Source organism: Mus pahari, chromosome 2 (genome assembly GCF_900095145.1).
Source record: "Mus pahari chromosome 2, PAHARI_EIJ_v1.1, whole genome shotgun sequence".
NCBI lineage: Eukaryota > Metazoa > Chordata > Mammalia > Rodentia > Muridae > Mus > Mus pahari.
Window position 1 is genome coordinate 36,112,048 of NC_034591.1, and position 12,500 is coordinate 36,124,547.

A 12,500-nucleotide genomic window follows, 5' to 3' on the forward strand; every position below is an offset into this window, starting at 1 on the left:
TTCCTTTTAAAGTCAGGGTATCTCAGGGAACATATTGCTCACTGATTCTACTAGACTGGCTGTCCAATGAGGTTTTCTCTCTCTCTCTCTCTCTCTCTCTCTCTCTCTCTCTCTCTCTCTCTCTCTCTCTCTTTCTCTCTCTGACATGTGTATATGTATGGTTATCCGTGTAGGTGTTTACTCCCATATGCACACTTGGAAACCAGAGGTAAATAGCCAATACTGTGCACTATCAATCTCTAGAATATTCTCTCGATTAAAGTCCTTCACTGCACCAGAAGCCATGCTAGAAATCAGGAAGCCCTAGCCATTCCTGTCTCTACCTCCCACAGTGCTGGAGTTACAGACAGAAATGTGTAACCACACTGGGCTTTTGATGATGTTGCAGATTTGAAATTAGGTCCTTAAACTTACAAAGCAAGCACTCAGGTGTTACCCACTAAGCCATCAACTTAGCCTATAACTTGGAATTTTATATGGGAGTTAGGAATCAAACTCAAGTTCTCTTGTTCATATGGCATGCGCTTTATCAATTGAGCAATCTCCTCAGACCTTCAAAAATTAGTGAACATTAAAAAATAATTTCTGAAAATAGAAGGAAGGATAGAATCACTTATTTTACTGTAAGAAGTATAAGCATAACATTTAATTATGAGTACAACCACTGAAAATTCTGTGTTTACTTCAAAGTTGTAAAATATATGCATGAATTATTAGATTATAATTAACTCCTAGCACAATTTTTGGCACCCCATATTTACTCCACACACTCAGAGTAAAGGATCAAAGGATTATAATTAAATCACTTTTTCTGCTTCATGACCTGCCGCTCACGTAGTGATTCATCTTTTATTGACTTGAATCTTGAGGAAACATTTCCCCAATGGTTATTCCTAAGTAGAGCAGTGAATAGGAACCAGGTTCAAGCCATCATGTAAAAAGGAGAAGAGAACTGCCCCATGTTCTGTCCCCATGGACTTTTAAAGCCTCATGCTTAGCAGAGGGTTTTAGAACTTTCCTGCGTCTTTGACGTAGGTGCAGAGAAAGTGAATCATCTTCACTGGATATAAGAGTTGATTATTATTCTTTAATATTCTAACCCGCTGCTCCCTAGAATATGTTTGTCAGGACACTAATGTTCTAGCTAATTGAAAATCTTTTCTGAGTGAAGAGGACAGACAATACAGTAGAGCATTTAAACAAGGCCAGAGAAGAAGTGCTAAGAAGTAATCATGCAGGAAATGACATAAGAGGGAGACTCTCCTCCTTGTACCAAGTTTGCAGTCATTTAAGTAATCTATGCCATAGTGTCAAACAATGCCTACCATGGGGGGGGGGGCGTCCAGTGCCTCACACTGTCAGTGTTATTTCTAACCATTCTAAAATCTAGTAAACATGGTTTGAGATACTGTGTAATAATTTCCTTCAGGTGTTCTTAGACCAGTGAGTGAAGAGAAGACTTGTGGTATCTGTTACATCAGATGGGGAAAGCTGCAGGGGGCATGTTTTAGCAGAAGACAAGTATACAGCAGAAGCTGGGTTTAGAAAATGCAAGATTTGAAAGACCTGACAAGATCACATGGTAATATCAAATTAAAAAACAAACAAACGAAGAACTGTGTTTGGGGACATAGGGTACAGATCAATTACAGCTCGAAAGTCTTTCCCTAATATTAAACGTTAATATAAAGTAATATAACTTCAGCATGAGTTTATCATTTTTTCAGATATTTATGGAAAAATTTGAGATAGAAACTGAGTCTAGTTTTCTGTTTGTTTATTTCTGGACATTTCAATGTTTTTCATTCAGTTCATATTACAGAGCTCTAGAACCCTCAAGATATCTAGATTAGCAGACTCTGAATCTAACAGAATTTCATGTTACAGATGGAAAAGATAACCTTAAGAGTCCCAAACTCATAAAACATTCTCAACTGTACAAGCTGACTGGCCTGTGGTTTAATAATCATACATTGTTTTGTGTCTATTAAGAAGCCTTTAAGCAAATGATAGCTGGAAAATTTTGTCTCAAAGGCAAGATAATAGTTTTTATGTTGAAATTCAGTCTTAGTCTCTGGGGTGATCTGGACTCTGGAATCATTGTAAAACATAAACAGAATCCTGCTTCCAGCCCTATGGTTCTGCTCTGAGCTGTGATCAGCATATGTGTGGGACTGTTTAAGTATACTGAGACCATGGTAATGCACAAGTTCATTGGGTAACTATCATTTCTTACTTGTATTATCCTCTACCATTTCTAGTAGTTGAAAATCATAGCTTTTTTTTTCCATATCTAACTAAGAACCAGTGCCTTAACACTAAGTAGGTTAGTCATCAAATCTTTTTGAGGTCGTACTAAGGACCTAGCCCTTGCTGCCATTTTATAGCATGAGAACATCACTAAGTTCTATCCAAAGAATAGTATACAAAAACATCTATGAAAATCATTCAAAGGCAAGTGAAATCTTTTATTAACCAAGTTATTAACAAAGCACATAAACTAAGAATCAACAACTTCACTAACTGCTGTAGTCTTTCAAAGTATTTTAATATCAAGCATATCAAGTATCATTAGTGCCATCTGTAACTCTTTAGATATTGATCTTACTGGTAGCAATGCCTGTACATAAGACCCTCATTAAAGGCAACCGAGCTTCAATGTTACAATCAACATGTCTTCAGGAACTATATTATTCCACTGCAAACGAAGAGATCAACTGTATTTATTGGACATTTACCAGGCACTGTTCAAGGCACTGGGACATGACAGGAAAAAAAAAAAAACAATCTGATCTTGTTTGTCAGACAAACTTTCGAAGAGTGACACTTTCGTAATGAGAGAGGGTGAGAGATGAGAAAGACCGAGAGGGAGAGACAGACAGTAAGAGCCGTAACTCCATTAACATACCTGTCTTCGCATAATTGCAGAAGCTAAGTTAATATTCTTTAAGTAAAAGTAGTCTTGATAGTCAAGAAATGATGGGAAACAGGAGGAAGAGGATATTGGTGGCCGCCATGGCCAAAGACCTCTCCGGACAAGGGTCGGAGTGACTTTCAAGCTGTCTAAGAGAAGGGAAGGAGAAAACCTTGGGCATTTCCCCTGTGGGAGTAGTTGTGGCTGTGAGAATAGCCCGAGACGAGACCAGAACACGCATGAATGTTTGCAGCAGAACAGAAGTACCAGATAGCTACAAAGAAAAGAAAACTGGAGAAGATGAGAGCTGAGACCAGGCAAAGGCAGAAGAAGTACCATACAGTGGGGGTCGCAGTGAAGGCTGGGCTTTTGTTTGTTTTCCTTGGTTTTGCTTTGTATCTAAGTGTTGTAGAACACTCTTAGGGACTTTGCCTGAGAAAGGACATGACTTAATTTACCTTGAAATAGATCATTTGTCTGTTGTATGAAGAGCAAATCATATAACTCAAGTCAGGTAGAAGGGGGAAGAGACTGTGAAGCTCTTGTAGCTGTCTAGGCTACAGTTAGGAGAGGGCAAAGGGAGGTGACAGTTTGGGATACTGAAGTTATGTCGATTCTGAGAAGGAAAGATCTTTGCTTTGGGTGATCTGCTATCAGGACACCCTGTAGTCTCAGACAGGCCTTAAAAAGTTATGGTTAGAAAAGATTCATGATTCCAAGTCAATGCTACCGTTAAAGCAACAGTCAATAATTTTTATATGAAACGGTTTTCTCTACAACAAAGAAGATATATACCATTAGAAAACCATATTTCTTAACAGAAAAAAATGAAGTTATTCCAAAATAGCTTTAGAAAGCCGACGTTATCCTGTCTTCTTCTTCTTCTTCTTCTTCTTCTTCTTCTTCTTCTTCTTATTATTATTATTATTATTATTATTATTATTATTATTATTATTATGTCATATTGTTCCTTAAAATATTACGGATCAAAAATTACCAAAATGATAGCTTTGGGTAAACTAACAATATCTGAAATTGTCATATGCCTGGCAATTTAGTGTTACCATCACAAAGTATAATTTGGCAGAGTTACAACGGGGCCAGTGAGAATTCTGGCTCCTGGCTCTTTATCACTCTTTGTAGAGAATAGTGCTCACTCTCCATCCTTGCATCCCCTGCTATCTAGCTATAGTGTTCCTTCCTAGCCCAGAAAACCCTTCCCCGCATATTGTTTGATAGATGGCTATCACCACAGTCACTGGCATTGCTGTACTTTGGTTATAGGCGTGCGTCTGTATATAATTTTAAAGGCAGCACCACATAGTGTTACAGTGCACAGAGTTAGGATCTAAGGACCATTGGAAGGTAGACCTTGTGCTTACCCGAACGTACATTATGAATCCTGACCTCCAGTGAGGGTCACTGGATTCAGGAATAGAAACCATTTGCTAAAGCTTCAGAATATATTATGAATTCAATAAATGACAGCAATTAAAACCACAGCTTCATTTCTTCTACTAGAATTTTATTTAGTCACTTTGATATTTAAGTAATAATTTTAAAAGCAGATTCATTCAAGTCAGTCTGCCTAGATTATTTATTTATTCAATCAGTCAATCATTCATTCATTAGTAACTTTACCTAAAGTATTTTTATACAATATATTTTGATTATGGTTCCCCCTACCAGCTCTCCCTAACGCCTCTGTCCTCCCCTCTTAGGCATCTCCAACCTTTCTATTTCTGATTAGAAAACAATCAAGCATCTAAAGATTAATAATAGAAGAAAACAAAGTAAAATAAGATAAAACAAAAACGTCAGACTGGGACCAAGCAAACAAATTGAGGAAAAAGAGCTAAAGACAAAGTACAGGAAACACATATAGTTGGACACACGTTCACACATAGGAATCCCATAGAAACACAAAATCAGAATCCATGATATATACAAAGAAAAGAAAAATGTCCTGACACATCTTTATGAGACAAAGAACCCCAAAAGATGAAAGTGAGTTCATTTAGCCATCTACTTCTAGGCATAGGATCTGCCCTTAAGACCTGTTTGTTTCTCCTGTGAAAGTCCCTTTTGGAACATTTATTTTTCCTTTGCAAGTGGTTATTTGTTAGAGATAGCATCTGCGTTAGGAAGGGGTGGCCTAAATTTAAATTGCAATTTTAACGTCTTCAAGCTTTGTAAGCACATGCAATGCATGCAAGTATTAAAAAAAAAAAAAAAAAAAAAAAAAAAAAAAAAAAAAAAAAAAAAAAAAAAAAAAAAAAGAAAAGAAAAGAAAAAAGAAAAAAAGAAAAGAAAAGATACATCATCTGAGATAAGTCAAAATGTTTCTTCAAAATAATATTCAAAATCAAAAGGCCCTACCAAGCTTGCTGGTCTCACACTTGTTTGCCAGGTAAACAAAAAGAATCTGAACCTGGAAATTGTTTAAAGTGAGAAGTTGAGTTTTTTTATCAACCAGTATTAGTGGTGGTGGTGGTGGTAGTGTAGTAGTTGTTAACTAGTATCAACCTCTCTCCTTTCCCTTCTATTTCCCCTCTCCCTCTCCCTCCTCTTTCTCTCTCCCTCCCCTCTCCTCTCTCATTGAGTGTTTGTAATGTTATTTTGCTTTTTTTCCTTTTAGTATATTATTTATAAAATGTCTTTCACCTCCTCATTAATACTACTAATCAAGTTCTAATATCTAATTAATAAATAGAAGATGAGTAGATTTTATTTTTTTATCAAACACACATTTCCCAAACCTCTTCTCCTCAGGACTGTTTTCAAATTACTGTTTTAAAATAAATAATGTATTGTTTGGGATGAAAAAAAAAAACTATAGTATTGGTGGTACAAGAGTACTTTTATCATGTATTCACATTGGTGATGTTGCTAATCCTTTCTGAAGCCCATGAGTATGTTAACTTGTTATATCAGTGGCACATTCTTTCATTTTATAGCTGGCTTAAGTCCTGCTGAGATTCAGCAACTATGGAAAGAAGTGACTGGAGTCCATAGTATGGAAGACAACGGCATTAAGCATGGAGGGCTAGACCTCACAACTAACAATTCCTCCTCGACTACCTCCTCCACCACTTCCAAAGCATCACCACCAATTACACATCATTCCATAGTGAATGGACAGTCTTCAGTTCTGAATGCAAGGCGGGACAGGTAAGTCTCCTGCACTGTGCCCTCTACTTACACCTCTATCTTATCTCCACCATTGACAAACTGGAAATGAACAGGGACAAAAACTGTATTGAGAGCAAGTGAAGGAGAAATCCTTATTGTTGACCTTTTATTCTTTTAAGCTATTAAATGACTTCAAATGCCACCAGTAAACCAGATATGAATAGAGAGCATGCCTAAAGAAATTAAGTTTTCCATGAATGTCCAAGGAATGATTATATTGATATAAATTGATAAATAACATATTATGAATTAACTCCAGTTATGAGAACATTCACTAATCCCATCATGCCACAACAATACAAAAAGAAACTCTGAGCCAGGCAGTGGTGGCATACACCTTTAATCCCAGCACTTGGGAGGCAGAGGCAGGCAGATTTCTGAGTTCAAGGTCAGCCCGGTCTACAGAGTGAGTTCCAGGACAGCCAGGACTACACAGGGAAACCCTGTCTTGAAAAACCAAAANAAAAAAAAAAAAAAAAAAAAAAAACCTCTGTTCATCGATATTCTTGATTACATAATGTTCAACTACTTTCTAATTTCTAAGGACACACTTGAAGTGTGAACTAAGGAAAATTGTGTAGAATGCACACTTTGGGGGGGGGGGTTGCTTAAAGTAGATTGTTCAGTATATCGAAATGAATACACTTTGATGGTTTTTTAAAATAAATTTAACTGGGAATATATACAGGAAAGTCATTGGACTTTTGTTGCCAATATTACATTGTGTGAGATAACTTGCCACTGTAGTGTTTCTGCTTAGAGTTCTGTCTTCTTTTGTAAACTGCACTTCGATAAGAAACATCCAGCTATATTTTATAACTGAATTCCACTTGCTCAGGCACATCACTTCCAAGTCAGATTTTGTCAAATAATTTACATAAAGTGTATAATCTAAGAATTTCTAAATGAGAAAAGTTGTATTTAAAATCTGAAGTTTAGGTACCAAATTTTATAATGAAATGGCTTATACACACAAACTACTCTGTTCCCAAAAGAACATGTAGTATATTGGTGCTATTGTCATGTAATAGCATATTTGCCTTGCTGGACCAAATTTGTTGCCATATTCTTTTCAAAGAAACATAAAAGTAGTTACAGCACTGTTTAAAATAGAAGACCAAAGTATGGCAATGTTCCTGGCCTTTATTTGAGCACATGTGGATTTTCATCTTAGTTTTTATTACAGAGTGTTAAGCTTCTGGATGCGTTCATGCTGTTGTTTTAATTGAGATTAATTTGATGATTATATAGTTCAGAAATATGTTAGTTTTTATATCTCTCTATCTGATATAATACCCACTTATTAAAGGCCTACCATAATTATATAAGGATATTGCTAGCAAACACTGTTGCAGAGCAGGATTTTTCAAATCAACTGTAGCTTCTAGAATATTTGTGTGCATATATATATATATATATATATATATATATATATATATATATATGGTTTGCACGTGAATATTAGTTTAAATGATCATACTGTGTTCTAAAGACATATTTCAAAAATATTATGATGATTTCCATATAGTTTTCATTAAAAAATTTTTCCTGCTCTACGACATAAGGCTACATATACATATTTTTTTATTTAGAGGTAAAAATGTTACAGTCAGGTCATATGACAGGATTAGCATATGATATTATAGAGTCCTCTTAGTCTTTCATCCTTTATTAACAGTCATCTTTGGCTCTATTTCTCCACTAATTGGAACATCATCTAGCCTTGGCAGTTGAACTATTCAATAGAACGATTAAATTTTTCTGACTGCACTGAGCTGAATTGACCTGTTTTGACCTGTTTGTCACTGATCGTAACCTGACAGGCGCTAGCAGCCTGCAACGATTATGGCTTTCTGAGATGAATCTGACGTTGTGTTCTCTTGCTACAGCTCATCACACGAGGAGACTGGGGCCTCCCACACTCTCTATGGCCATGGAGTCTGCAAGTGGCCAGGCTGTGAAAGCATATGTGAAGATTTTGGACAGTTTTTGAAGTAGGTTTTAACTATTCTTGGGGAAGGGGAAACAGATTACTTGGGAATTTTGGCACACTGCTGTAAAATAAACAGTAACTGAAGGAGAAATGAAAAGATGGTCCATCTTACAGAACACTGAGTTTTGAGTTTATTTCAACAAGTGGACTAGAAAAACAAGGCTGAAAATGTTCGTAGGTCATATTAGTCTTTTTATGAAAGTATTTTGCAAATTATTTGGAAGGCTCCGAACCAGTGGAAATATGAGCTTGCCATGACAGTGATTTTAATCACTATGAAACAGGTTTGTGAAAGAGCATTCTCTGGAAGTTGATTTTTTTTTGAAATTGAAATTTTAATAAAAAATTCATATAATATTTGAATAAGCATACAATTTCTCTAAATGAAATAAAATAGACATAGGTTTGTAGGTCTCTTTAAAGGGGCAGATTCTGTATATCCACTTCCAGTAATGGCATTTAATATCAAGGATCAGAAATGAAAATCAGTGATGCCAACCATTTAATGCAACAGCCACATTTCACTCATGTTGTTACCTTTGCTATCTATAGTAATATATTTGGAAAGTAGATTATATAATTTCTTCAGCATAAAATCAAATCCTGTGCATCCTTTATATCTCCCTGTAATATTTTAGTTCCAAGGCTCCTTGAGGGGTTCTCCTGCAGATGAGAGCACCCCCCGTTTCATGGACGATTTTCTGCTCACAGTATCGGTACAGGGAGATCTGACCAGGGAGCTGTAGATAGGTTTATGAAGATGAGTGTCTTCGCAGCCTCAGCCTCTTGTGTTGTCATGGTGCAGCTAACAGGGTGAATGAACTGTTTCATGCTTCATCAACAATTAAGTTAATTAGCTCATTTGAAATTGCACTGCTTTGTTGCCAGGATGTTGGCAGAAACATCAAAAAGATGTGTTTACAAATGGCAGAGCGACTGCAGAGTACAGAGCCGAAGTACCCTAACAACGAGGCAAGCACTTGGTATCATAACACCTTTAGAAATGATTACAGGAAGACTTCCATGAAGATTTTTTTACATAGTTTCAGACCAATTAAGAGAAAATTTGTTTCACAGATCAAAATGGCTCTTTAGAAATGGACTTAAATGAAAATTTACATGTCTGTTACACCAAACCAACTGTGAGCTGCCACTTTTCTGGGTGTGAAATTTATTATATTATTCCCACAAAAAGGGCATTTAAAAGATGTTAGGTTGCTTTGCTGAAGTATCTACTACCAAAAATGGGCTAAAAAAAATCCAGAAATGTAAATTATTTTAGCAATATTTCCATAATTTTTACCTCTATCATTATGGTGTATTTTCTGTCAGTGAGCACCTTTCTAGGGTGACTGATTCTGTTTTAGGAATGATAACTGAATTTATAAAACTACCTGCTTAGTAGTTACTTTCTTTCTCTAAAATATTTTATAAGTAAAATCTGGCTCATTTTCTGAGGGAAATTGTGTTTCTCTCCTTTAGTATGGCTCCTTTAAGACATATGAAGACCATTTTTCACACGTCAGATATTTAATTTGTATCGAAAACACATGAATGAATATGAACTCTCTCATTTTATTCTCCATAGTCTTTTCTCATATTCATACTGGTATTTGTTTTGTTTTGTTTGCTTGTTTGTTTGTTTGTCTTTAACTGGAGAAATCACAATTTTAAAGCATTTCACTTCAATCATGTATCGACCCTGGTTTCAAAGACTGTCTATTCATTCACTTTATAATGGTGATAGAGTACTGACAGTAGACTGTATGGTCTTTCTTCTATCCCGTTTTTAATAGCATATGTTTTAAATTTTCTAATTCAAAGACCTGAGATAAATTCTGTTCCTACTTAATGCCAATATACTGTACTGAAATGAAAAATTAATTTGACATATTTCCTGAATCAGTATTATCTTTTTCTTAAAGATATGTGAGAAATTTGAAAAGAAATAAAATATTTTATTAATGAAGCACTTCATTTATTCAAGAAAAAGTTGACTCAGCATCATATACATCTTAAGGTTTCCAGGTGCCATGTTATCATTCTCAGGAGTATAATTTTAATCTCCACATTAATTAACAAGTGGGGTATATTTTTATATTGAATAAAAATGAAAATTTAAACAGAAATTCTGACAATAATAGAAGAAAACAGAGATAGAAAACCAAGTCCAAGCTAACACTCTTCAGGAGAAATTTTTTAACTTTACAGGAAGGTGAGAATTGACAGAATTTAACCATTTTTTTTTTTTTTCTGACCAGCAGTTGAGGCTCTCACCAGATCAGAAGCCTTTAGTACTACTTCTTCATTACTGTCTTTTAAGTGTCAGAGTGTAATCACATCTGACAAAACTTTAGTGTAGTTTGACTGCAGAATTAATTACCATTCAATTGCACCAAAGTCAGCTTGAATATAGATGTATTGACTTTCAGAGCTTAAGCCAAAAGGTTTGGAGTGTAGCATTCCAGCTAGCAGACAAGTGTTCTTGAACTTGCCCACACAGGTGCCCAAATGGAGAGACGCGGCACCGGAAGTACTGTTCTTTGCAAAAGCCTGAATGGGTAGTGTTCTTTCACCTATGAGCATTCCAAAGATTAATTAAACAATGAGAAGGAATGAATGGAACCTGCTAGTGATTGGTTCTTTAAGGCTTGATACTGCAGAATGAACAGAAGAAAAAGCAGTGGAAACCTATTCATTTATTTTGTGAAAAATTGTTTTCTTTCTCTTGCAGCTGACTACGCTACAATTTATGTTCTTACTTAGTGTGTATTGTCTCTTTCTTTGTCTTTCACTAGGCAGCATGGCTACAAAATTATGACCTCAAGGAGGCATTCTTTGAACTTGTCAGACAGACTGTTGTTTCTTTTGGTGACAGTGCCCATATCTTTCAAAACTAAGGCATTTCACGTAATCAGCTAAATGAATAGTGACAGCTAACATTTTGTATTTAAACTCCTGTCAGTGCTTAAACATAAAAACCTTGATGCAAAATAAATCAACTCCCAGTGATGTGCAAGTGAAACATTTTGTTCAAACAGTCTCTGAGACAATTGGATTTAAGCACATTCCCTTTTTTAGCTTATAAAATACTATAGCTTTAAATGAATTTGAAAAAAAAATTAAGAGGTTAAAATTGAATTGCTAATCTGCACTGTGTATAATTGAAGTATCCACATGCATCCATAACCATAAAAGCTTCATGGAGGGGAATTGTACATTAAACAAATAAATCTGAAAGATTCCCACCTCCAGCCCCCACCCTACCTCCATTCTTTCTGTGTTCCTAAAAGGTTTGCTTAATTGTTTTTGGTAAGACTTTGGCTGACTGTTTATGGCTTGTTTGTTTTTTTGTTTTGTTTTGTTTTCCTTTCTCTAGTTCACACTACCTACCTAGCACACAGATTCAATGCAGTTCTGAAAGAACGTCAGTCGACCACATCATTTATTCCATTTTGAAAACAAAAATCAATATAGCTATAAAGTGACCCATAAATTAGAAGTGGCTCCCACGATGTTTGCTCTGCGCTGCCTTTCTGAAGACCCCCTTTGCATTTTTTCTTCACCTCTCTGTTTGAACTGCAGTCTCCATAAGAGGCTCATTAGGGGACATTAGGGACTGGAGCTAACCAGAATTCCAGAGCTTGCTTTGCTCTTATTAATGCATAGTAGAGTAGAATGCATTTAAATATTTCATAGGCATTCAGTAATTTGTGTGTAATCGCCTTGTTAGCAGACCAGTAGACGTAGAACAGGCCTGTGAAATGGTGTTAGTGATTGCATGGGTAATTTACAGACCTTTGCCACTAGAAAGCATTATTGGTGGCTAGTATGAAGCTGTGAAATAGAACTAGCAATAAGTAAAACAAGAAAGTTAATAAAGGATTTCTAACAAGCATCTTCTGGGATAACAATCCCACTTGGTCCTTTGTGAGGACCCATAATTTATGACATAGGCAATATATCAAATGCATAAGATGGTATCATGGAGAATTCATATAAAAAGGGTATTGGCAACATTAGTTCCAACTTCCTGCAAGGGACATGATTAAATGATTAATGAAATGTCCCTTTGCATATGCATTTTGAAACAGCAATTAGGCACTGACTGCAAAAATCTACCGATCCTCTCATTTTTCAGCATTATCTCATCCTTGATTTATAAATCATAGAGAATTTTTGAACAGCAATATGTAGTACCTGAGATGGTTATAAAAACATAAAAGAGAATAATTTGAGCACAAAATAGTCATAAGTACATAAATTCATAATTTAATGTTAATACTTAGGCTATTTATTTGCTCTTATTGATTTGTATTTATATCCGACACTATTTCTGTACTTTGATTGGCATAATTAAGTAGGGGGGAACGAATAGGCACCATTATTTTACATATCACT

The 12,500-nt window shown here is 35.6% G+C and overlaps 1 protein-coding gene across 1 annotated transcript in view; it reads left to right on the plus strand.

Annotated features, from left to right (window-relative positions):
* The window catches only part of Foxp2 (forkhead box P2), a 255,090-nt gene that overhangs the window by 204,499 nt on the left and 38,091 nt on the right, over nucleotides 1–12,500 (plus strand). The window contains exons 7-8 of the mRNA XM_021191123.2: nucleotides 5,872–6,085; nucleotides 7,996–8,100. Coding sequence (XP_021046782.1) covers nucleotides 5,872–6,085; nucleotides 7,996–8,100 — 319 coding nt within the window. The remainder of the gene's footprint in view (nucleotides 1–5,871; nucleotides 6,086–7,995; nucleotides 8,101–12,500) is intronic.